The 26956-nt window shown below is 38.9% G+C and overlaps 1 protein-coding gene across 4 annotated transcripts; it reads right to left on the reverse strand.

Moving 5' to 3' along the window:
• Positions 1 to 3896: 3896 nt before the first annotated feature.
• MIER3 (MIER family member 3) lies at positions 3897 to 26956 on the reverse strand. Of its 4 annotated transcripts, none has more exons than XM_005151941.3 (13): positions 26920 to 26956; positions 26140 to 26164; positions 24019 to 24164; positions 21839 to 21973; positions 20277 to 20397; positions 17997 to 18082; positions 17727 to 17799; positions 15055 to 15206; positions 14532 to 14613; positions 10193 to 10284; positions 8217 to 8344; positions 7889 to 8034; positions 3897 to 7805 (listed from the first exon to the last, which is right to left on the reverse strand). In XM_005151941.3, exons 1-13 carry the CDS (start codon positions 26926 to 26928, stop codon positions 7348 to 7350), a joined length of 1653 nt encoding a protein of 550 aa, XP_005151998.2. In that variant the 5' UTR covers positions 26929 to 26956; the 3' UTR covers positions 3897 to 7347. The 4 variants fall into 4 exon arrangements, with proteins under 4 accessions (XP_005151998.2, XP_030907464.1, XP_030907465.1 ...); XM_031051604.2 differs by having other exon boundaries at positions 10193 to 10287; XM_031051605.2 differs by lacking the exon at positions 26920 to 26956 and having other exon boundaries at positions 10193 to 10287; positions 24019 to 24146; positions 26140 to 26163.

Consider the following 26956-nt stretch of genomic DNA (forward strand, 5'->3'; position numbering starts at 1 on the left):
GCACTCCTGGTGGGGGTCACTGGGCATCTCCCAACCACTGAAGAGGGGGCTAGTACTCAGGGTGCCTGCCTCAGCAGGTCAGGGTTGATGGGTAGGTAGGGAACGCTGGTCGTAGCATCCCAGAAAGACAAGTGCTATTGGTGATCCCCGGGCTGAGATGCTGTCAGGTGAGGACGTGAATGACCTCAGCTTGTTTGCACTTTAAATGGCAGGGTTTGACGGCGTACTCCTGTCTGACAGCTGTGGAGATTAGGTTTACGGCTCTGTTTACCGCACTTGCTGCCTCTTGCCTGTGGATGGCGCGCAGTCGTGGGGGACTGCAGTGCTCAAGTGCAGGATGCCTGTCACTGACGGTACCTGGGACTGGCTTCTCTTCTCTGAAGTCCTGAAACCTGGCAGCCTGCTTCAGGGACTGCTCAGACACGAGGGAAAGTAGGACCTGGCCTGCAATGGGCAGCAGCAGCTGATTTCTGTCTGCTCGTGGCTATAGAAGGCCAAAAAGCAGGAGGAGAAGGAGGTACAGTCAGGTGCTGCTTCTGAGGAAGAAGCAGCACAACATGGGGACTGAGCAGGAGGAAGTAAAATGGTAGAGTAGGAATAATAGTCCTGTAAAGTTCTACAGCCTGTGAAAGGGCTCCAGGTATGTCAGATCTTCCTTGTTGTCTTCAGCATCCCATGTGTCCATTAAGGGTGAAGGTCATTCTAATCCCCTGTGTGCCCACTCATTACTACCAGACAGCACCAGTGCCTGAGAGGAGGGTGTATTCTGATGTTACATCAGATGCAATGTGCAGTCTGATAATAACCCTGTGAAATTCTCTGAACAATCTGTTTATGATTTATTAATAATCATATTCTCTCCCAAATATATATTGAATATATAAAATCTCTCAAAATATGATTTGCATGGGTGATTTCCATTGGAATTCCCTACAAACAGGGACTTAACATGGCTAAATTTGCCTATACACACCTATACACTTAGTGGTAGGAGGCAGAAAGAAAAATGGAGCTAAAATTTAAGGTAGTTTCAGTTACTGACATGGTAGATCTACAAATTCTGCCTCCTGGATGTGGATCTATACTCATGCTAAACACTGAACTGATTCAGGATAGTGTCTATGGTTAAATCCATTGCCTCCATGGGTGTCTCCAGCTGCCTCGGGCCTGGCTGGGACAGAGCTCCCCTTCCCACAGCATCCTTTGTGGTACCTGGCAGGGTGCTGGTGCCAGGCAGTGGTCCCAGCACAGCACCCAGGCTGCCGCTCCAGCTCCCTTGCCCCAGTGGCTGGGGGCAGGAAAGACGCTGGGAGGGGGCAGATCCAGGACGGCTGTCCCAGGCTGACCAAAGGGACATTCTATACCATATGATGTCATGATCAGCAACAAGAGAAAGGAGCAAGCCAGGAGCATTTGTTGTTAAAGCATTTGCCTTCTGGACCAGCTGCTCCACGTGCAGAGGCCCTGCTTCCCAGGCACCAGCTGTATGTTGCCAACCTGCTGATGAGCAATGGAGAGTATTTGTGCTTACCTTTGCTCTTTCCTTACTGAACTGCCTTTGGACTCACAACTTCCTTTCATCCTGCTGTCATGAACTGTCCCCCACTGTCATGCTGAGGAGGGGAGCACTACTGTGCTTGGTGGGCACGTGGTGTCCAGCGTAAGAACAAAACTAGGGGCACATGGGGAAGGTGGAAAGGGCCAACACTGCGCTGGGGGTTTAAGGCTTACTTTTCCTGTATTTGGCTAACTCCTTCCGCCTGTGATAAGGGTCCTGGTACTCTTGCTGCCAGCAGGGGTGTCCTGGAGTCCAGGAGTGCAGCTTGCCAACCAGGATGGAGGTTGAAAGGCTGAGATGGTTAGCGGGGTGGGGGGGGGGGCTGAATCCATGTCCCTTCTCAGCAGGAGCCTTTATGTTGCATATAAAGGTGATGCTGTGCTTACCTGTCAGCCTCTTGCTGCCTGCTGTGCTGCTCTGTATCTTCGCTGTAATAGAACTGGAGCTCTCCCAGCGACACAGGAGACAGTCAGTCACTGCAGCTAAGGGGAGCGATGCAGTGTTGCAGCAGAGGTGTGCAGCACAGAGGCAGAGAAGCCAGTGGGGTAAGTACGATGCTGCAGGGCAGGATGGCAGCAGAACCTATTCATGCTGGCCTCCTCCCACAGCAGGGACCAAGGTTTGCTGGGAGCAATAAATGACTTTTCCCAGCAAAGGGAAGAGAAAACCAGGGACTGGTAAAGTGTTTCAGGAAATGCATTGCTGGGGTTTATGGTTCCAGTCTTTGTTGCCTTGTGCTCTGTGGACAAAACAAGGACTTGGGCACCTGGCATCCAAGCACCGTATGGACTTCAGGGGCTGCTCATCTTTTTAGTGGCAGAAGTGGCTGTGTCCTCATTAACTGGCACTGAAGAAGTTAAGGCTCTGTGAAGGATGATGTGTGTGAAAGCTGAAGAATCTCCAGTTTTAGGAAATAAGGTTTCCTGAGCTAAACTTTGAAAAGCTGAGCAAACCAGGAGATAATTGTGTCTCTATAGGAACCTGATTCATTGTAACAGTAAAAATGGCACCTCCTGAGAGACCCTTGCCTCCAGAGACCCCTGCTCTTGTAGTATGCACACTGAAAACACTATGAACTGTTTTTAAAGGCCAAGAGAGAATGTAGTAGCGGTTGTAGCTACACTGTCCATAAACAGAAGACAGTGGTTTTTGCTGTTTAACAAATGGAAGAGGGCAGCTGGCAAGCTGAGGGTGTGCTGCCTTTGTGGAACTAACACATAGCACCCTACTTTGCACAAATATGAATCAGTATCTTTTGTGTGTGAGCCTGGCTTACTGCACAGCAGATGAACCATCCCATATCTGGGATATCCTCACATTAATTGAAATGCAAGTTTCCATTGGGCTGGGGGAAAGAGTCTACATTATATACACACATACACTAATTAAAACCATTTTTAAGACAGCAGCATCACACAGCTAACAATTAGAATCATAGAATTGCATCAGAACAGGGACCAGATGGGGCCAGTCATTATGATTTGTTCTAGCAACATTGATCTTTACTCTGAACAACCAGAGAAGGGAGGTGCAGCTTGTCACTAGAATTTTGGATGGGTGTTCTCTTTTGCACCTCTAGCAACCAACCACTAGACACTTGTCTTCCATCTCCTCATAGGGGGAAGTAAAGCTCATTGTTTTTTGGCAGATTGGAACTTTTTCTCTTCGGGATGGTAACAGCTTGCATCTTATCTAATTAAAAAAAATAAAAATAAAAATAACCATTTCTTTGCCCAAGGCTTTGTTGTGCCAGAAACAAGCTGAAACAAGCACACTGGACCTAGGAAGTAGAGCCTTTGACAGCATTGGCATGCAAGATCCTAGAAGTAATACAATGCTTTTCAGGGTCCAAGGTTAGCGTTCATTTTCTTGAGACAAAGGAAAATCAGGACAAAAAAAGCATTTGAAATAGTTTACCTTTGGCATAAATGCCTAAACCGAGTGGTATTTTTATAACCTCACCTGTAATCCAGCTTGATGTGGATTTAAGGATTTGGGCAAGTTTTCTTCCTCTAGAGAACAAGAATGCAGGTCCCCCATTGGCTCACCATGCACTCTGAATGCTGGGTTACAGGGCTGGGACGTGTTACTCTGAGATGTTCAAGTCCCACCTATGATTTTGCTATACTGAAGCCACGATGTTTTCACATCTGAGGGAAATCATTACTTACCGTTTAACCTGCATTGCATTATTCTCTCTATGTATGCTAGGTAGCATGGTAGCATGCACTTTAGTGGTACCTACAGTTCTTAAAGTGCATTCCGAGTTACTGCTAAGCATCTCTGAAAATCAGGTAGCAAATACAGTGCAGATGCATGAAAAGCTTGACAAGCAAAGAAAGGTTTCCAGACATTTATTTCTGGAACTGTACACCAGGTATTAAAGTACAACAAATACAAAATAAGGCTCAAAAAAATCAGTGTTTATGTACAAATATTAAAACCAATGCAACAACAGCGACTTCCTCTTGAACATCTGATACTAAAACATGTTCCGATTGTCACTAGATTTGTTGTTATGCACAGGGTATGTACTTTGAACTGCGAATAACTAGAATCTCTGTTTTATCAGGAGGACTATAACCATTCCTACCGTATTTTACAACTGCTAATATCTTCCTCCTTCTTTCAATGAAAAATAGAAATAAAAAAAATAGTAACCTTGTAATTACTTTATAAATTACTGTATTTAGTTTCCCTGTCTGTAGACAATGTGCTTGTAATGCTGGGCAAAGAGTGTCCCTGTTGGTCAGTTTATCCATTAGTTTACATTCAAAGTTGAAACACTCACTATAGACTTTGGTTAAATTAAGTAGTATCACTATGTTCTACTTGATCTGAAGTTTTCCTACGTTTTTGACCCTCAGTTTTAAAAATTAAGAACAGGAAACAATTGCACAATTCATTGACCTAATCGTACACAATTTAGTATTCTTCTAACAGTATTGTACATCCTTCAAGTAAATTCAGCGGCTTGACCATGACAAGAGGAAAACTAAACATTTAAAAACCTATTATGAGGAGACGTATGACTTACCAAAGCAAAAGTATTGCTATAATCACAGCACCAGTTACACTTCTAAATGAATCAGCTACCTTCTTCAGGTTCCCTGTACATAAAAAGGATACATCTACCAACACTGCAATTGCCCCTTATGCATTTTTTGGTTTGTCTGTAGGAAGAACAAGTGTGTCAAAGGACAAAGAATTCATCACAGTTTGTTATAAGAATTGTGCTTCACCATCTAGGGACCAAGGCAATGTAATTTCTTCCTATGGTTGCAATTCAGTTATATTCATGCTGACTTTCAAAACACAATTCTTTTAATAAACAGTAACAAGTTCTCCATTTAAATGTTTAAACTGAGAGAAAAATAAGTAAGTCCAGCTTTTAAAGGAAATCTTCAATAAATAGCTATTTTACATGGATAAAGTCATAGTGGTACAAATTTATGAATGTCACATCAAGCATGCACAAAAATGTTACTATACACGGAAGTAGTCAGAAAATATTGAAATAGATATCTAAAAAGATATGAAGAATTTACATATTTACAAAATCTTGCAAATTATTGCCTCTTTTTAACAAGGAATTAAAAGTAAACGACACCAGCTAGCTAGCCAACAGGCTAAATATGATCAGCATTAAAAAATCTATTAGACTAGCCGGAATTCATTTTTCTCTCATATCATTTTCTGAATTTTGGTCAAAAGTATTTATTAAATAACTAAAGTGTCCATTCAACTTGCTGACAACCCAAACCTTAGACAAGCCTCTGTCTACATTAAGAGCCCAGCAATGCATAGATAAACTGAATATATTACTGCATCAGCTAATGAGAATGGGCATGTTCATTTAAGTGCAACTGGTATAAGCATTCAGTCATCTTTGTATAATGATTTCTGTACAGACCAGCCACTCACTGTAAACCCATAGATAAACTTGAATGTATAACAATGGAAGATCATGGCCAGTATTTTACAAAATTACATAAAACGTGCTGATTCATAAAGAAAAGAAACCGGGTACAAAGTTCAGCACAAAATGCAGCAAGAAGCTGACAACTTGGCTAAAAATGTCAAGAGTACAACACAGGGCCAAGGCTACCCGTTATTTACTGTGTACTTACTAAAGTTACCTATTTCAGATGTGGAAGTTAAGCACTGATTACAAAATCTTCTCTACTTTTGTCCACTGTGCTAAACTAATTTGTTTTTAATACGGTAAATGTGCTATTGTATGAACACTTCAAAGCAATCTTCATTACAATGCTGTAAAGAGAACTCCACGTGCTGCATCCCAAACTCAGGATGTCAATGCAGTTCACAGTATGCATAATAAATACCCTCTTCCCTTTCAAATATTAAAGTCACTACTTTCTAATCACTCAGCATAACCTTGAAGCAACCACTACAAATATCAACAACACAAACTTAATCACTTGAATAATGAAAACAAATCAGTGGCAATTAAATCTGTAATACAAACAGTGCAAAGAAAAAGCATGGAGGGAAAGAGATTATTCTATTTAAGTGAGGTTCAGATTCTAATCGAAAAACCCTGTAAGTTCTGTGCTACAACATGTTGCAATCCAGTCCTATGTTTGGTTTGACTTCCCTGCAGGAATCAGAACAAACGTTAGCCAGACAAACTTCCTGGATAGCTAAATTGCACTCAATGTTCAAAATAAAAAATTTATGGAAGTTAAGCAGCTGCTGAGAAAATTTTTACTTAACCTTTCCTATTTGAGCAACGGAGCGAAGTGCCATTTTTAAGCCAATGACTTATCTAAACAAATAAACGCAATCCATACTACAGAAAAACCTTAATAAAATACATACTTCAAGGTTCTACTATTCCTATCTAAACTAGACAGTCCCTCAAAACTAACACTTTGAACTGCAGTGCTCCAAACAATTTAAGATGTCTTCCAAATGCAGACTGTTTGTTTAGTGGTAAATCCCAAGCTGTGAGGACTATAGCTTTATACACCAACAGCTGTCTTAGGTATATGATCGTATTACTCTCCAAGGTTGTGGACAAAACCCATCGAAACACAATATAGCCTAAATAGCATCTGTTTCAGCCAGTAATTTAAAAGTACACAGACACCTATGGCTGCATGATTACTTCTGTGTAAGGTAGCCATGGCCTGTAGTTTTTTGCAACAGGTTCGAAGTGTAGGTCTTCACACTTTACCCATGTTAAGTCCCTTGTGCTAGCTTCCACCAAGATGAACTTGCTGTTTTGTAAACTGAAGTGCTCTAGTTTAGTATCACATGAGAGAAGGTTCCATTTCAAAAACATCCGTGTATGTTTGTGCAGTTTAAATTAAAGAAACCCATCCCTGCCTTTATAAGAAAAAAAAAAATGCTACATTGAGCAGGGATCAGGATCGGTACCTGTAAACATTGATATTCCACTGCATCCGTCACAGCAAAAGTAACTTAGACTGAAAAGCCACTCCAATCCAGTCAGAACTTCTGTGCTGGTTTTGAAATGGTGGCCTCCATCTACAGGCTTTAAAAAAAAAAAATGGAAGCAGAGCTTAAAGCTGCACCACAGAGTTCTCTGAGTCCCAAACTCCGCCTAACATCCTATGACATTTCCACATTTATGGACTGAAAAAAGAAATTACTCTTGATAAATCAAGATATAGTTCTATACATACAAAGACATCACTGATGTCATAAAGTTCAAACTTCCAGTGAAAGACTAAGCAAACCTGATAGCTCCCATCAAGTTTACTACTGCATAAAGTACCCACTGTTTGTTTAGTTTTCCACAGTCATTCTGAGTGAAGGGCAGCATGTTGGTGAAGAGCATGGGTACTGATAAAACCATTTGTTTCATTTGCAGATAGACTGCTGAAGTCAGCCACTGAAACAGCCATTTTGGCACTGGTAATATGATGTGTATGGTTCTCCAAGTCTACACCGAGGTTATTTACAGAGACATCATTCATGAAAGATTCTGGGACAGGAATCCCCATTTTCAATCTCTTTGCAGGCCTTTCTGTCTCCTCACTGCACACGTTCACTGGGTTTAGCTCTGAATGATAAAAGCCAGTCTCAAATAAATTAAAACAATCACTTTCACCATTGCTGGGCAAGCTGAGCAATTCTTCTGTTCCAACAGGCACATGATTAACTGGTGCTCGGGGTAAGCTGTCCATAGGAGGAAAGGCATCATCCAGGCAGTTCACATCTGAAGTATGGCAGACTGTAGCTACACTGTTTGTCAATGCTGGAGAGAAGATGAACACAAATGCAGGTGAAATAGCCGTTTGCATAGTTACAAGAAAAAGATTTCTTTTTTTCTTAATTTACCTGTCAACTCATTGGCAGTGATAGAGTTCAGAATGCTCAGTTGTTGATCGGGAATGGTTTCTGTTCGATTATTAGATGCTAAGGCTGAAGAATGCACAGCTCCACCAAGGGCTTCTGCTTCATCTACCAAACGATCCATGTAGTCCCTAAAATAAATTTGCATCCATAATGTTTTTACTTAACAGGACAACAAAGCCTAAAAATTATGATGGTTTTAATTTCAGCTGCTGTAGCCACTGCAGCATTAAACTGCAATGACAGCAGGGAAAAAAATATTCCGCATTCATGATTTGTAACAGAAAACACATTCCAAGAATGTTTTACTTACGTAACTCCTGGATGATGGTTATATCTCTTCTTTCCAAATCTTGTTTGCTGAGCAAAGTAGTCATAACGTTCTGACTTTTTCCACATGTAATAGAAAGCCACACACTCAGCCACTGTTCTGGTTCTTACCTAAAAGAAGGCAGGAAGAACTGACAAGATTAACATAAAGACTGACATTTTGACATCTCCCCCATTCTCGTTCATGCAATATCATTAATTTTATTGTTCTAGTATCTGGAACAAACCAATTAAATCAGGAGATTTCAAACACATTAATAGCATTGCATAGTATTACATTTGTTCTACTGTATACATTACTAACTTTTAAAAACTAGACTCAAACTATATCTACATCTAAAGCATTTATATATATATAAATAAATATATATAACAATTTTTTAAACTTTTAAGATGCAGAAAGCTGAGCAGATCAATGACCTAAGAGAAATGAAGCAGAAAAGATTTGCGTACTTATGCCTTTTGGGAAAGTGGAGGGATTCAACAATAAATATTCAAACAACAAAATAAAACTGTAATCTGGTTGAGTATGTATAAAGGACTCAAAAAAACTCATTTTGATCTATGTTAACTCTCTGTCTCCCCAAAATGTAGACAGCTATGTGAAGTCAATTTCTTGGAGAAAAAGTAATTACTTCTACCTATATTCTTACAAACTATGTCCCTTTTTAGATGCAGAAACATTTCACAACATTTCACATCATGATCGGCCCACAGTTCCAGTTTAAGTTTTACAATTAAAATATACAGCTCTATCCAGATATAGTCTGGCAGTAAACTATACTTGAGCTTCATCAAACTTAAGAGAAACATCAGAGGGAAACCCAAAATGCCTTGGGTGTAAGTAGTAAACCTTGCTAGTGTAGGCACAACCATATCAGGCAGGGGAGGAAATGAACAGATATCCTTATGCCTAGTACATGAACTCCCAGTGACAATGCTTTGCAGTACAGGGGTGATGATACATCTAGTTAAATTTCTCCACATACTTATACTGACTAGCCAATACTTTCCATACACAAATGACATCAGCTATGCTGGGTCCCAGAACTTTCCCTAAGCTTTCTGGTATTTTACCTACTTGAAAAGAAAACCGCTGCAGATTTCTTAGACAAATTTTGCTCCCTCCTGGCAGATACATCAACATATGTACTTTCCTGCATGTTGGAAAAAGCATTTTTAAATTGTTTCTTTGCATATCTGATAAATTACTGTTTATTGGCTAGGCCCATTTAAAATACGAACCACCTAAATATTATCTAGGACAAGTTAAACCAGGTATTGAGCAGCAGCACCTGACTGTTGTTGAACAGCAACCAAAGTTCACCTGAAATACAACAAAAACACCAGACTTCTGAAGAAAAAGAGCCTTCAAGGTGGTATCAAAGCATAAAGGAGATACACAGAAGATTTGGGAACAGGCATATTGTCAGCTCTTGCTTTTTGACCACAAAAAAATTATCCCTATTCTGTAGGCACAGAGGAGTCAATCAGAAGCTGTCCAGAGCAAGGTTAGAACTCCTTCACTGGCCAGAAAAGAGTACCAATGGAAGACTACACTTCCTGAGAACACAAATAGCTAAGCCTGTTTCTGTTAACTATGCCTTCCTCATGACAAAAGTAAAATTAAGTAAAGATGCACCTTCCCCTCCCACAGCCATAGTATTGAAATACTGTACTTCTAGGAGAGCACACATTTAAAGTAACTTATAATACAAATGAAAAAATGGATGCAACATCAATGTAAGTCAATTTCAGAGTGATACATTTACTCATCTTGCAATGCCTAGTTTTTCTAATGGCATCTAAGAAAAAAATCAGGACAAAAATTCCAAGCTGGTTTTAATATCTTGGTTCTAGTTTCAGTCTTTTTCATGGCTTCTGACAAATGTGTTGTTTTTACAGATTCTCAGCATTGTATCATGTACCAATTCTTCCATTTAACTGTAAAATACTAACCTTGTTTTTCTGTATGAGATGAAAGTCTTTTCCATAAATCCTAAGCGCGTCTTCAAAGCTTCTGCATTCTTCTTCTGTCCATGCTGTCATCTCTTCTAGACAATTTTAAAAGTAGCATGATAAACTCACCAAGCTTTTACAAAGAATAAAACATTTGTTGCTAACGGATGAATACCCAAATGCATTTTAGAAAACCCAAGAGTTCAGTTATTTAGATCCATGCTCTCTTCTCTATGGTACAGACATCCTACCTGAAATCTAACATTTGTTATAAAGACTCATAGAAGAATTTGATTTCTAAGATCTTTACTCATTAAGGGCAAAGGACATTCAAAAGATTTATTATTTAATAAATTTGTCATCAAAACATGAAGCTTGATAACATCACCAAGGTATAAGCAAGATAAATTGTCTGAATATTCCTTCTCACAAGATATAAAGAACAGCAGTTGCTGGGAAAAAAAGTGAAGGAACAACCTGTTGCAATGGATGCCCCTGCTCCGATTCAGGCACCACCGACACAAAAGCCTGACTGAGATCAGGCCTGCTGTGAAAACCTGTAAGAACTGTGCTAGGCTGCATCTCCTCAGGACCTAAGGAGTCTAGGCCATATCCTACCAAGAGCCTGAGCTGGGACCAGACAAAACTAGAACTGCTACAGCTGCACAAAAAATAAAGGAGGGGTTGACTATGAGCAGTTTGCTTTACACTGTAAGTATGTGTAGCCTCTGAAAGCCCACTGAACTCTCCTGTACAGCAGCAGGCTGCAAAGACATGACCTCTGCTACAGCAAGGAATAGGCATCTCTCAAGAGGACCCTTCAGGGCTGAGACACCACTTACCCAGCACCAGACAGCTGTAATAAAGTAAACTGTATTTTACCTAAAGCCTAAAAGTATACTATATACTAGCGACATGTATTTATATTAAGTTATAGCTTAATTATTAGAAGTGTAGTAAGTAGAGTTTGACCACTGCCCAATTACTGATTATTGTTATTGTTAAATTGTTTAACTATTATTCAATTATTGCTTAATTATAACTTGATCATTTAATAATTTAAATTTCGTTAATCCCGTAACAATGACGTTTAATAATTTACCTATGACAAAAACTGGTGCAGTTGTCAGGATGGCACTGACTACTTACAGAGGCATGGAGATAACCCTCCACTGAATTTTTCTGATGACATGGATGTGTGAAAAGCAGGACAATTGAAGTAAGATAAAATAACAAGAGGAAAAGAGAAACTGAAAGATGGCAACAAGAAGGTGATAATAATATACAAGATATTGAAAACGTATTTATTAGCTGCATATCAGCATAAGGAATGTGGTCAAGAAATGAGACCATTACAAGATGAGGTTGAAAAAAGAAAGCGTCAAGAAATGCTGTTACCTCTCTGAATAGATCAACTGTTTAAACAACTTGGGGAGGAGACAAACATGAGGGCAGAGGATAAACTAGAACTCATGATAATCTGGGCCACCCAGATTATCCAGATCTTGTATGATTCCCAGATATTGTGAAATTCATTAGCTAATAATTTCCCCAGAAGACAATGATGGAGAGATCAGAATTCAATGTAGCCCGTTACTGAAACAAGTATATGCTGGGCCGCAAGGAGGCAAATGGAGAAATACCATAAAGACCACTCCATGGGACCCCATTCAACTGGCCAATCTGCACAAAAAAATATGTGTGGAAGTCTTGTGAAAGCAAGACTGAGCATCTTCAACATGTCCCCTTAATTGGAGGAGGATTGTATTATTTTAGATCACTATGGCTTTTGTGGACCAAGAGTGCTCTTGACTAAGGGATCATCCCTAATACTGAACCACACTCTATTACCTGCTGAGTATCATATTGGTCAGGAAGCACAGACCCTCAGGACAGAGGGGAGCCCATGGCTATACCAGTAAGATTAAGTGAACTTTCTACTGCTGTAGACTACAAAAGCAGTCTGCCTTCAGGCTACGAATGACAGTGCAAATAGTGATTACCCTATCTCTGTCCCTGTAGATATACCACAAAGCCATGAAACCACTTGTTTCATGCGGGACAGAGTTAATTTTCTTACCCAGTAGCTGGCACAGTGCTGCATTTTGGCTTTAGTCTGAAAACAATGCTGGTAACACACCAATGTTTTAGTTGCTGCTCAGAAGAACTCTGAACAAAGACTCTTCAGCTTCCCATGCTCTGCCAGTAAGGCAGGGCACAGGAAGCCAGGAGGAAGCAGAGACAGGACACCTGACCCAAACTAGCCAAAGGGGTGTTCCATACCACAGCACATCATACCCAGTATATAAACTGGTGGCAGTTACCCAGAAAGGCTACATCGCTGCTTGGGCTGGGCTGGGTGTCTGCTGGTGGGTGGTGAGCAATTGTACTGTGCATTAATTACTAGTGTTTATTGTTTTTTTGTCCCTTCTCTTTTTAATTTCATATTCTCTCCCCTTGTTACCTCCCTTATCATCACTATTGTTAGTAGTAGTTTATACTTTACTGTATATATCATACTCTAGTTATGGACTGTTTGTATCTCAACCCATGGGAGTTAACGTTCTTTTGATTTTCCTCACCACCCAGACTGGGAGTTGGGGGGCAGGAGGAAGAGGGAGTTTGCTGTGTGGGTCTGAGCTACTGGCTGGGCTTAAACCATGACAATAACCCTTTCAGACTTCTTAAAAAGGTCCTGCAAACTCCCTTCTCACCCCCTCCCCACCCCACCCCCCTTTTTTTAATGATAAAACATGCAGTTTCCAAACTAAATTTTATAAACAAACAAATTAAATAACCCACAAATAAAAGAGTAAAACTTTTAAAGCAAACTAGCTCCTTTGGATAGGTTTGGTTTGTCTCATGTATTGTTGCTTCTCTATCTTGATTATTGCTTTGGATCTAATTAAGAAGGGGTATTTCAGGCATTCTACATTCAGACTGGTGATCCAGAAATTTTCCGATAAGCTGACATTTAAAGCCAATAGGTGGAAAAAATACCCCCATGTTTCAAAATATTTCTGGCAGCAGACACTGAAATCAAGACTCTGCTGCTCCCAGATGAAGGTGATAATCATCTCACTGCAAGGTCATTTCTTTCTTCCTCACCCCATTAATTTTGCACTCCTTACTACAAAGTTCTCAAGCTGTGAAGAGAAGATCTTTACCACTGTAAAGTCTGACTGTTAAGAAATTATCTTGGGAGTGATAAGATTTTTTAATTCTTGTGAATAATTTTTTAATTCTTCCATGAACTTCAGTGCATGGAAGCAGTGAATTAACCCCAGTTACTCTAAAACACAGGCAGAGAAAGTATTACCCTCCTTTACCATTTTTAATGAGGGTACAGTAAGTCCCATCTGATTAGGGCAGGTACTAGTCCTTGGGACAGAATTTTGGGTTCTGAACCACAAATGGGAAGAGGCAATTTTCAATCTCCAAACAGGAATCCAAATCCTACACGTGTGTGAGTTTGGATACAACCCAGCAACTGGTACTTCCTTATTGATTAGGTCTACACAATCTCTTGTTGTACATGAGCTTTCTGAAGCACTGCTCTAATAGTCCTTATTATCCACTTCAGCTTTACCTTAGATACTTTCACAGCCCTTGTAAACACCAAAGTTCCCTCTAGATCCAGTTCTTAGTAGGGAACATCTGCAAGAATATCAACTTATACCAAGGCTCACACTCCATGCTTTATGCAACACGTATGTTAAAATACAGGACAAAGAACTGCCTTCGTCAAATGATAAACTCAGATTTTCATTTAAGGGAATAATACAGTAAGGGACAAACAAGACAGAAACTTGTTGTCACTGTAAACTCAAGCAAAGCTTTCCCTGCTCTACGAAAGACTTGTGGACTTACACACTAGAACAAATTTAGGTTTGGCATAGTATAATGTTAATACTGAGGAAGAGAGTGAGACCTTTTTATAGAGCTAGCTATATTCTCCTGATTTCAGTATAAATATCATTGTATCACAGCTGATCATGATCTCAGAAAGATACTGTAATGTGGGTAAGAACTGCTCAAGAGCAAATACACTTCTCCCCCAACCCCCTCTCCTCAGTCTCTGCCATTGTTACACAAGCAATAAAGGAAAAAAGGGAGGGTGAAAAGCTGACCCTCAACTTCTATACGAGTTACAAACTTCTCTAGCAGGAACTTCCAAGTGGCCAACAGTCAGATTATACCTAATCAGTGCTAAAAACATCATGGAAAGGGATACGCTCATCAATCTGATTCTTCCTTAAGGTTTAACTATACAACTTTCTTTTATTCTTTTTTCATTTTTTCCCAACACACATTTCTGACAACACAGGTACTCTCTTACCCTGAGATGTCTTTCCTTTTGAGCAGTATCTCTCAATTGCTTCTTTAACATTATGGCTACTTTTAAGAAGTTCATGCAGTGCCTATAAAATGGAGAAAGTCTTTAGAAAAAGTCAAAGTTTGCAAATATTAAATCTAGACCAGCAAAACTAGCTTTCAGTGAGCATATCTAATGTAATAAAGGAAATTCATCTTTATACATGATGAAAATTTCAAAATATCAACCAAAACTGTCAAAAACCTGAGAAGTTTTAATTAAAAAAAAAATAAAACATTATATGCAATTATTAGAAGAGCTGGATTTGTCAGCTGCATGGCAATCAGAAACATCACAGATCACATCACTGGCAATATTCAAATACTCCATGCTTAAAATTACAAATAAGATCCTGACCCCAATAACAGCAAATTTAAAAAAAATAAAGAAACTGAGTATTGTTGCATGCGTAATACAAGGCAGAGAAAGAGAACACATGTTAACTGCAAAGCAATGTGTCACAAATGAAACAGGATATAAAACATACTTGTTCATTGTCCCGTGTATGTAGTCCTTCAGGAATTCTGCCAATCATTTTTTCATTTCCTGTTCTTAAGGAAGTTTCAAAAAGGTATTCTTTAACTTTACTTTCTGAGATCACACCAGGTTTCCAAAGTAAATGGTCTTCATTTTCATAGGCTGTTGAAACAGAAAGCCATTAACACCAAATGTGACATTTTTAAGGCTGTAACATTAAAAGCTGTTTAACAAGGATACAGAACAGGAACACAAAAGTAACCAAATCAAGCACCATCATGCAACTTTTAAATTGCAGCTCACTTTTCCCTTAAGAGCTTCAGTTAAGAAACAATGTGACATGGCAAAGAGATTCAGGTTCCATAATGATAAGGGATGGAACTATTGAGACAAGGAGTCTACAGAAGGACAGCCTGCTGACAGCTAGATGATTCAAGTCTAATTATGTGTATATATTCATCATCTTCATATAAACAAACTAGCCAAACCATTAACAGTTGTATTCAGCTGTTTTCAAAATTTACAGTATAGTTCTATCGTTTACAGTAAAAGAGTACAGTATATTATTTTACTATTTCAAGAGTTACATGTAAAAAAAAAAAAAAAAAGAGAAAAAAAAAGAAGAGGCTAACTGGTCAATTTCAACTAGAATGTGCCAAAAATTACTTAAGAGAATGGAAATCTAGGTCTGAATGTGGTAATCTGTTCTTCCACTCACTAAAAAACTGAATGCTGTTAAGAATTTGTATGCTGCATACTTGACAAGCAACCAGGATATACAGTCCTCCTTCATATTATGTTGAAACCAAGTATGCACCTCTTAAACAGCTTATTTGAAAGACAATATACTGGAAATATGCTAGAGTTGGCCTGAATCTTTGTTGGCCTTTGCACATGTTTCAATTCTAGATTAAATCCTATACTCTGATCAATAGATGTGGTTAACATTGCACATATTGTTTCATATACTTTCTTGGCAATACAAAATCAGACTTATTAAAGTCAAACACACAAGTATAATGGTGTGAAAAGATGAAGATTCTCAATTCTCATAAAACTGCAAGAAACAGTATTAAGGTAAGGTGAGGAATAGAATTACATCTCTGAAAGTTCTCTTACGGCTTAAGAACATGGAAACTTTTAACAGACATGTTACAAGTGTAAGGTTTACAGCTAATCAGAACTGCCTTATAGCACAATTCTGCTAGCTGGGAATACACAGCAGAAATTTAAGCCAGTTTGCAATCACAAGCTCTTCATGGAATACAGAAGAGGCTCTCACAACATCCTCCACCCCTACAGCCAGGTCCAACCTCTTCAGAACACTGCTTATGCTCATCTTCAACCTCCTTTATCAACCAAGACAGCCTAGCACTTCTAGCTGGGGTCCATGACTGATAATCACAAGAGGAGCTCCTCTGTCTTTCCCATTTTGCAGCTACATCATTGCTCTTGGCCATGCCAGCAGACAAGGCTCTTGATGGTTCTCTCTAGCACCAACTCATTCCAGATAAAGTTGTCAGATTAACCCCTTCCTGGTCATCTTCTGGTTATTGGCATTTCTCCAGTTCTTGGCTGAGGAGAAGTCAAGATGTATAAACAGTAAAAGGACTATCCAGATAAATCCAGTCTTACTCCTCCATTTCTTACAAACAATAAGCATCATGCTTAAGTCGTAGAAAATAGGAGAATTCCCTAGGTCTTAAGCAACACAAGAGATGCTCACTTGCCAATACTTCCGGCTCCATCCATACCCAACATTCTTCTTCTCTACTGCAAAGCATGATTCTTCAAAAAAGCAGCTGGTAATGGTGAAAAGACTTTATATACTACACTAGAATAATGTCCCCATGAAATGTTACAGTGCAAACACAAGTAACTTGCAGAAAATTTACAGAAAACAAACAGAATGCCCTTCATTTGTTAATATATCCCCCAAATTGTCCTGTAATTTCCCAGGTGTTCCACCCATTAGCAAATTTCTTTCATTAGTTGCTTTCTCAATTCCACAGCTATATGCGCTCTACTTTTCTCATAGTAAAGTTTTCTAAAAATACTAAATAGAACTCTTATTTTTTCTACTCTAGCACAAATTGTGGCTTTTAACCTGAATTTGTACTGGAATAATATAATACTTAAAACATAGAATATTTTAGAAGACAGAAGTACCTACATTTTCTACTCATGCCATGGAAATTTAGTTTATTGCATTGTTTTCTGTATCCATTTTGTAACCCACACTGTTGTGATCCCAAAAAGAAAAGTAAAATACTGTTTTGAAGATCTTCAGTGTTAACTAAGTTACATGCTCACAGTCCAATTACAATACTCTAATGAATGCATTTCCTTCTTAACCCTTTTTGCTGCACTCTAATAATACTTCAGTACTAACACTGTAATCCACCTTCCAATGTTTTCTTGGGAATGTCCTTTTGAAACTGAGTTTCAAAGAAGAAATCAAATTTCTGAGATGTAATGATGTGATTGGGTTATTCCAGTTTTTTTAGTGCCTTTTTGTGTGTATGTGTGGTTTTCTATTGTTTGGGGTTTTGCTCGTTTGGTTTCTTTAAGATCTGTGAGTCTTTAAGCCACCAAATTTATCTTATAAATTTAAAGAACATTTTTTCATCAACTACTATGTATAAGCATAAAAGAAGAAGTAAAATATTCAGAAGAACTTACCCTTTTCATTATCAGTGTATTTGCCAAGATAGGGTGGAATTTCAGCCTGGTACTGTGAACCAACCATTATTTCCTGAAGATGTAACAAAAGTGAAAAGACAAAAGTATTAACTAAGTATTTTGTGTACGGAAGCATTAAAAATGCCATTAACCTGGCATTTGACAGAGAATTTCAGAATTAAGGTAATGTTTTAGATATGTACTATAAATCAATGCATTTTTTGTCACAGTAAAGGCTTTTTAAACTTTTTTTAAAGATATAATTATTACCTTTCTCAAATCTTCAGATGAATTACCATTGTCTGCCTCAACATCTTCACCATCTGATTCTTTATCTCCATCACAGGTAGTGTTTGCTTCAGACACAAAGATGTTTGGTTTTAGCCAGCAAGAATTTTCAGTTCAAGCACAGAACTACAAGGTATCACTGACTTTTGAAAGGAGCACCTGCTTTTATTCTGGGAGACACTTACCATGAATCTATTAACCTACATTTTTATGAAACTAGCATGAAGTCAGAAAGTCCTGGTATGGGTATACTGCAGAACAGAAACGTTAATCATCACTGCAGCTTAGACAATCTACTTTATTTCTAAGAGTCAAAAAGAAATGAGACCATTTTTCTTCATCTATTTTATCAATAAAGGCTTCTACCTTACAGAAAAGGTATGAGAAAAACAACTTCCACAGCTATGACTTAGCCTCAGGTTAATCACAAAGAAAGTAAAGTTGAAGGCATGTCTTTATAACCTACTAAAACCTTTCATCAGGAGTTTTAATGGGCACTCAAAACATCAACATAGGTTGCCTGAGCAAGGAGTGAAAACACAGGAGAGATACACAAAATGGAATAAACAAAAACCAGCAACAGACTGCTTACTCGTCTTTAATCTCCCCGCCTCCACCCTTCTCCCTCTACCCCACAAAGAAATACCCGCAGAGCACTCCAAGCAATTCAAATCCATAGAAGAATTCATATTTTATAATCTGAAACACTTTGGTACCAGGTTCTGAAGTAATTCTATTTTTATAGCTGTATAATCCTAGCAGAATGAAATCTATAATTCTGATACGATTAAAGCTATTTTGTATTCTCTAACTTCAGAAACAACATACTTATAGATAAGGTTGCAATTTTAGCTTCATCACAACTAAACAGAATCATCAGAGACAATATTCCAAGATTGTGTGAACTGAGGCTCTTCTGTAGTCATTACCACAATCACCAGTCTTACCTCTTTTTTATTGTTAGAAGCTTTAGTTAGAAGCAAAAAGCTAACAAAAACGTGTGAAACAACAGCATGCCTGGATAATTGTAGGCAATTATTTCTTCCAGTTAATGCAAATTTAATAAAATAGCCTATATTATATAGTAGCCACGTTTATCTTAAAACTTAATGTAATCTTAGTGTCTGAGGAATAGACAGACATAGAAAAAAAGATGAAATTGCCAGCAGCAGAAAGGACAACTCCCTCCCTGAAATGGCAGAAATTTGATTTTAAAATGTCCAGCCAAAAGTTTTAATAGAGAAAGTAACACTCTGATAGAAAGCCATGACATCTGAAAACAATGGTGACTGTTTTTTAATCCTCTGTATGATGACAGGCTAGTAACTTTTTCTATAAAGCTGCCACACTTTCATTCTCATATAAAACAGTTCACAAGCAGAGTTTCAATGCCAGCCAAGTTTGGCCTTTGCTTGATTAAAAAAGGGCATGATAATTTTTAACATTTTTGTATCTCTCTTTCAATATGAGTATCTTGTATTTAGCATAAAATCAGCAGCATACAAGGGGCTACAACTGTTGATGACTGAGGCAGAACATCCCCTTTATTATCCCCTTCTCTAGAGAAATGAAATACCTCAGAAATAGCATGAGATACTTGCCAAATTAAAACCATAAGAATCCTCCACATTGCTCTAGTACACCAGTGAACAAAGAAGCTGCAACAGCAGTGAGGACTACCTCGTGCAGGTTAGGTAAGTGAACCACTGGTTCTCAGGTCTTTCCTGTAATAGCTCCATGAGCAGTGAAATTTTGGTGGTCATGGGTTTATAGGCCCCATCGAATGTAAAACCACTTTGGATCACCCTGTGAAATTCTAGTGGAAAAGTGTTTCATGTATGAAAGGAAATAACCATAAAGAAACTGCATCCCTGTTCACATATACAGGCTGCATGGAGGAGTCCCTGCCTTAAAAGCAGCAGCAAATAATTTAGAAGAGAAACATTGACTTAGTAGAATGGGTTTCATATTAATGTAACTCACTAAACTATTGAAAACCATTAAGGGTCTTCCTCAATACCACATTAACTATTAACTTATTGTATTTGTAGAAAAATTAATTTTACTTGTGCTTTGAACACAGTACCAAATACAAGTCTTTAAGGTAAGACCAAAGACAACAGTCATATATAACATCCTGCAAAGTACTGTTTCTCAATTCCCAGTAAAGTCAGCACTACTCTGCAATTCTGATATTTTAAACTAAGAATCTGTATACAATGCTAAGACTTTTTAGTACTATTATAAAATTAGGTCTCCTACATCTTAATGGCCGAGGAAAGAAGTCGGTAGCTTCATGTGAAGTAACTGATGGTGTCAAGTCATCAGCAGAGGACTGTGTTTCTTCATCATCACCCGACAAGAGGTCTTTAGCAATTTCCTCCTGTATCATTAAAATAAAAAAATAAAACCTCCGACTGACTGTTAAGTATAGACTGGTGAGCATTTAGATACAGCAAATTCTAGGTATCATCAATTAAAATGCTTTACTGTAAATAAATTTAGCAGACCACATTCCCTTAATTAAAATGATAGTTTGCTCCTCCTAAATCTAAGACTAAATACACCCATTCATTTCAGAGTTGGACACATGGGTTAATTTTCCCTTAGTCTTCTATTAAAATAAATGCACAGGAAGTAACTTCTGCAAGCATAAAATGTTCTTCCAACTGCTTCCAATGAAAAATGCCAGTGGAAACTGCCACAAATCTTTGGAATTCTGTCATTCTTTGCATCACAGACACACTAGAGCTTTAAAAGGCTGTTTTCCCTTAAACTCTGGGAAAAACCAAAGCAAAACAGCCAAGCACTTTTGTAGACTTTTGCTGTGAGGACAGTTACAGGTCACAGACAACATGTTATCTTCACAAAACATGCACAAAAAATGTTGTTTCTGTATGTTAAAAAAAAAAAGAAAAAAAAAGAAGAGGATATTAAGAAAGAAAAAGCACACTTCCTCCACTAGCAGACGCGTTTGAGCCCCTTTGTATAGAGGTTAGGAAGGGAAGAACTGCGTTAGACAACAAGCCGACTACATTTTTGTAGCCTCAACACCATCATGAGTTCTAATGAGAATCAGATGTGCAGAGCCATCATTATACCCTACTTTCTGCGGAGTTCACCATTACATCATACTCAGAGAGAGGGAAAAAAAAGAGACATATACCTACTACCTCCATTCTTTATAATCCAAACTACTAACTGCATATGCTTTATAGCAGAAAATCAGACTAAAATCTCAGAATTCAAAGTTAGCTTGCAAAATCACTAAACCCAAAGTTTCAGGTTTCTACATCAGCAACGCAATACGTTCAGTCAGTGCACGTAAAAGAATTTCTCGCACTCCCCCAAGTTAAGACCTTTCCAAACAATATGCATTTGAAAGCCACATTCTAAAGCATTCAGAAGTGCATTTTCAAGTTATCCACAAATGTTCTGATATTTGGCAAGTGTGTTATAAGCCAGAATTATTATTTTTGGACACTGCAAACATTATAAAAAAAAACCTACTTCTATTAAAAAAAAAAAGAAATCCAACCCATTTAAAGTTCTTTGGATGTGTTTTAGGACAACCGTTAACTTTCTAATTTTCTCATTTTAGTAACATAGTGCTAATTACGTTGCTATGCATTTTTAAGTGTGGTAATAAGAATTAGAATAAAATCCTCAATATCCTTGAAAAAGAATTAATTCGGAGTAAAACTGTACATTGATATTAACAAAGGTACATGATTTGTAATATCAAGAGACAGTGCAAAATATTTTAAGGTCACTTCATTTTCAGATTTTAAACCATAATACATGGTCAAACGGTTCTGACTTACTTTATCTAGAGTCATATCTGGAAGTTCATCTGCAAGTTCACTTGGAGAGCTATCTGCACTGGAACCCGCCATAACTGGAATCGTGGGTTCATAGCCATAGAATGCCAGTAAATCTTCCAATGGCATGTTTCCTTCCTAATACAAGAGGATTTACAAACATATCAACACACTGCCAAATACTTGTAAGCAGTTCAGACCTAAAAGGTTAAGAGATTACTCTGAAGAACAGAAGTAAAAACCAGCAAAAAAAAAAAACTAAACAAACTTAACTGAAACCATGAATCTTGATTAGAGATTTAAGGTATTTTCAGGCACAGGACTGAAATTATTCATAACCATATCTCTCAGCATAAAGGGAAATTCCACCAACCTGCTGAATAAAACTGTTTACTGCATGAAACTAAAGAATAAATATAAAAAACTTCCTCTTACTGAATTTACACTGTAAAGCATGATTTGCTTATATTTCAAGACAGTGGATACCCTAGTATCACTAACAACCCCCCTACAAAAGAGAAATCCAGAAAAACTTGAAGTCTTCAGTCCTACATAGTTACAGCTGCAAGTGTGCAAACCCCCGTAAAAATAAAACAGTCTAGCAGATTTAAAGCCCTCCTTTCCATCTCCCACAGAATATAATTTTATCATGATCACTGAGAAGGTAATAGAAGATGAACTCTTGATTTGTAACTTGCTTTTTCCAAGAGCTTCTGCTCAAGTGATTTTAGCAAGCATCATTATACTTGCACCCTAATACAATTAATAAAACAATAAACAGCAAATATTTTTTTAGTTACCTGACTCAAGCCATCAAAATATTAAAAGTATTTTCCAATATTTATACCTTTAAAAGTTATATTACCTTTAAAAAATTCTTGTTGAACTCATACACTGATTAAATTACTTGTTTTCTTTAGTCAGCTAAGGTCTTAGTCCTGTAAAGACTTTTCACAATAGGTATACGTAAACTCATGTCCAAGTCTTTCCAGGATCGGGACCTAAAGTAATAAAGCGTTTAAGATGAGTGGCTCTCTCTTCTTCCTTCATTATAGAAGCAACAAGATAATTTTGTGGAGTAACAATTCCATTTTAACCACTAGACTTGGCAACCTGCTTTGCTATTATAATTGCAAGATCATAATTACCAAAAACTCTAATTGTAAAGGTAGCATGACAGAAAAAAAAAAAAAACCAAAACAACAAACCAACCAACAAACAAAAAAAACCCCAAAAGCCAGGAGTATAAACAGTGTCAACTCTATACTTAGAAAATTGTTTTTTACATGGACTATAAAAACGCTGCCTCTTATCTGATGCTAAAAATTACTTCCTTGGGGCTCTGTTGACCAAAATCTGCAGTTATGCCGAGTGCTGTAAGGGGGTCACTGAACAATAATGCAAACAGCATCAGTCTGTGGGTGTTCAGCATACTTTCAAATGTTTTATGCACTGCCACAGATAAACAAGAAGTTTACACAGGAAAAAACACGTCATTAAAAATTGTAAAATGGAATAAGGAAAGCCAAGGTGCGCATTTGTCATTTCATACACCCACCAAATGCCAAGCTGATGAAACTAAGACGCAGAACTGCCATTTACATAGCAAACGAATGTGATCCATCACACCTAAAACAGGATTGTTTGTCTGTATACTGGAAAAGCAAAACCTGACCAACAGAATCAAATACATCTAGCTGGTCACTTACCAGTATGCAAAATGGGCAGTGTCAACGTATATACAACTTACAAAACTTAGAAGTGATACTGGAAGACAGGACTCTAAAACTTGCTTCGATGATTCCCTTACCAAAACGAAAGGACTACTAAACGAACTTAGAAGTGATATTAGATGACAAGACTCTAAAACCTGCTTCTGTGATTCCTCTACCAAAGTGAAAGGATTACTAAATGAAAAGTATGAAGTTAATATAACACTAATGTGAACTTATCATAACACTAGTATCTAAACTAAGTTCAGCCTTTTTGTGAAAATGCACTACTACATCCTAACAGGACCTGATTTTCTTTAACTGCAAAGGCATGTTGCAGTAAACTGACTTATACAATACAAACTGAGGAGCAGGCTGAGTTCTGAGCTGAGCTCAATACTCAGGTTGAGCTACAATACTAGAAATATTGTAACATGTATGGACATCTACAAGAAGGCGAGTCACTCTTACCTTTTCCAAATCTTCAATTTCGGTGCTGAAATTTTTGCTCTCTTCCATCATTTCCTCTTCCTCAAGGGTTCGCTCGTCATCATAATCATGTACCAGCATCTCAGCAGATGGGTCAAAGTCATGATCCTCTGACGATAAAGAGCCAACTATCAAAAAAACTTAATTTGAGTAATCTTTTTTTTCTATACCAACATATGAAATTACATCATAGAAAAAAAAAAAGTTAGCGTGAATTCTCTTACATACAGGGTCAGAACTCTCAATGAAGTAACGCAAAGTCCTAACTACTTGACAAATTCAGCTGTTTTTAGCTGACCTCTTTCTGTGTTTGCAAGCAATAGGTGCAGTTTTCTCTTTTGCAGTATAGAATACTTGGAAGAAGTACCTAAACTACTAAAATAAAGTTTCATAAAGTAAAATCCCAAATTAATATTTTACTGAATAAAAGGTTGTTCAAAATACCATTGAAATCATCATTAAGGTACAAAGCACAGACGTCAAGGTTTGAGATGCTGCAAGACCATGATTTACAGAGTCTGTTTCTACTCATGTGATGTATATGGCAATGAGTGTATTTTTTCACTACTAAACAGCTAAATTAGGTTATGAATTAAGAAGGTATGTAAACAATAAAGATTTGCTTCAGATTTGCATCACAGATGTAGCTTTTATTAAAACTACTTTAATTCTTAGCACTTGACCTACAACGGAAGAATAAATGTAGTAGTTTCAAGAAATATTGAGGAAAATATACTGGAAATGAAGCAAAGCTTCCAGTAGTTCACAAGCCATGGTGACAGCTCTGTGGTCCAACGCTTTTTTGTTACTTATGAGGTACTAAATCATAAAAAGTACTGTTATTAAGTGTATTTTGTATTTATATTTTAAGTATATTTTAAATGTATTTTAATGATAACCTTTCTGTTATAAAGGTTATCATTAGATTCAACAAGTTTTAAAGATGCAAATATTTTGCACCCCAAAGTGGTGATAAAAATTACTAAATTACAGGGTTACTTTGCTCTTTAGTGTTAACTTTCTTACAGAGGAAAGAAACAGATTGGGGCATATCTCTTTCACGTCTGGTTTCCCTTTTAGTTCTTACATTCTAGTGCTCTGTTGCAATTCTTGGCTTACAAGCAGCTAAGAAAAGGTTTACTAAGATTTCCATGTAAGAACTTCTGAGGAAGTTCTGCAGGGAACAGCTACAAATTTTCAATCCTCTCCAAGAAAAATAAAGCAGTATCCCTCTTTGCACCACTTCCAGTCTTGAAAGAGACAGTTCTATACACTAATGCTTCTGAGCCTTAAAGCATCTAACTAATTTTTCATCTATTAAGTGCTCATTCCTAATATGCAGGTAATTAAAGCAAACTTTCGCTGCTCGCTTAATATTGTGAAAGTTTGTATCATACTGTAGAGAAAAATTCATGCCTTAACGTATTTATATATATGTGTGCTCAAGATTATTGTTTCTAACCCATATTCTAACTCATTTTACGTCTGAGTAACTAAAGTGAAAGTTCTTTTATCTAAAGTCTCTGACAGGAATAAAGCCCCAATTATTCAAAAACAAGCTCAATAAATGTCGTAATAGTTAAAAGAGACAACAACCAATGCAGAAGCAGCTATGCAGAAATACAGCCCCCAAATACTATTTTGAGAGTAGCCCTGCTGCTGTTAACTATGTGTGCTTGTGTAAAGTATTCCAAAGAAACTTAACAGCAATTAAAACCTTAAAAATTACTTATCACTATGATTTAAAATGTCCTGTTATTACTAAGAAGTATAAAATTTACACAAGCATATAGTTATCAGCAACAAGAGAAGCAGTCTCTCTCTAGGCTACCTGGCTTTACTGAGATGCTGACTTAAATGTGCAACAAAACGTTGTCCTCTTTTTGGGTTCCGAGCAGCTAATTACTAACTGCAACCAGAGTTAAGGGAAGGACTTCACAGTTCACATCTCCTTCTCTCAAATTTATCTAGCAGGCGGTTAATTGCGTGGAGATGAAGCGTTAGGAAAGGTACGAAACGATAAATTTGGGAAGAATCAGGAAGGCGAGCGCGGCGTGCGGGCTGCAGGCCGGGTGCCGGAGCAGGAGGTGGGCGAGGACGAACCTGGGCTCGAACTCCCAAAGGAAGCCTGCGGAGAGAAGCGAGAGCGAAGTGAGAGCAGGCTCTCATCGGCCGGACAGCAGTCAAGGGTCTTCATTTAATGCTCCCCGCCTCCATCCCCGATGCTGTCCGCCTTTCCATTACCGCCCCGCACCAGCCCTAGCCCCTTCGTCCCGCCCTGCTGGCCCGTCCATCCCGTTCACCCTCAGCCTTCCCTCCTTCGCTAGCTTGCTCCTCGCCTGCCGCTGTCCTCTCCTCCTTCCCCGCGGGTAAAAGACCCCCAGGAGCTGAGCCCAGCCCGACCGGCGCTCCTGGTCACTCCAGCTGTGGCCGAGAGAGACATGACAGGGGCACGTAGCACCGGACCGGCCGCCGCCTCTTCCCCGCTCCCAGCCCGGGGCTTGCTCCTCCTCCCTCCCGCCGGGCGCTTCTCCATCGCCCGAACTACGGAGCCGCCGGCCCGACCCGCTCCACCCTGGGCCCTCCGCACCGGCCGCGCCCCCCTCTGCTCCCGGCCCAGGCCTGTCGGCCGCCCGCGGGCTGCGAACCCGGCACCCGCGCTGCGCGGCGCCCGTCGTGCGGCCTAGTCGCGCAGGCTCCGGCGGCGCCGGCGGCTCCACCGTCCGTCCCGCCGCCCTGCAGCCCGCACGCCTTCCCGCGGCGCCGGGCGGTCCCGGAGGCGCCTTACGGGGATGTCGAGGCGGGCGCGGGGGGTCTGCCGGTGGCGGCGGCCCACGGGGAGCCGGCCGAACTCCGGCGCCCCAACCCGCTTTCCCCGCTCACCTCCGCCATATTGGGACGATCGGCTGAGGAGCAGCGC

The sequence above is a fragment of the Melopsittacus undulatus genome, chromosome Z (assembly GCF_012275295.1).
Source record: "Melopsittacus undulatus isolate bMelUnd1 chromosome Z, bMelUnd1.mat.Z, whole genome shotgun sequence".
Lineage (NCBI taxonomy): Eukaryota > Metazoa > Chordata > Aves > Psittaciformes > Psittaculidae > Melopsittacus > Melopsittacus undulatus.

Coding starts and splice junctions, on each gene's coding strand:
- MIER3 (XM_031051604.2), bottom strand. Junction 21,974..24,018: donor AAATTGAAGATTTGGAAAAG/GTAAGAGTGACT, acceptor CTCTTGTATTAG/GAAGGAAACATGCCATTGGA. Junction 14,614..15,054: donor ATACACGGGACAATGAACAA/GTATGTTTTATA, acceptor TCCATTTTATAG/GCACTGCATGAACTTCTTAA.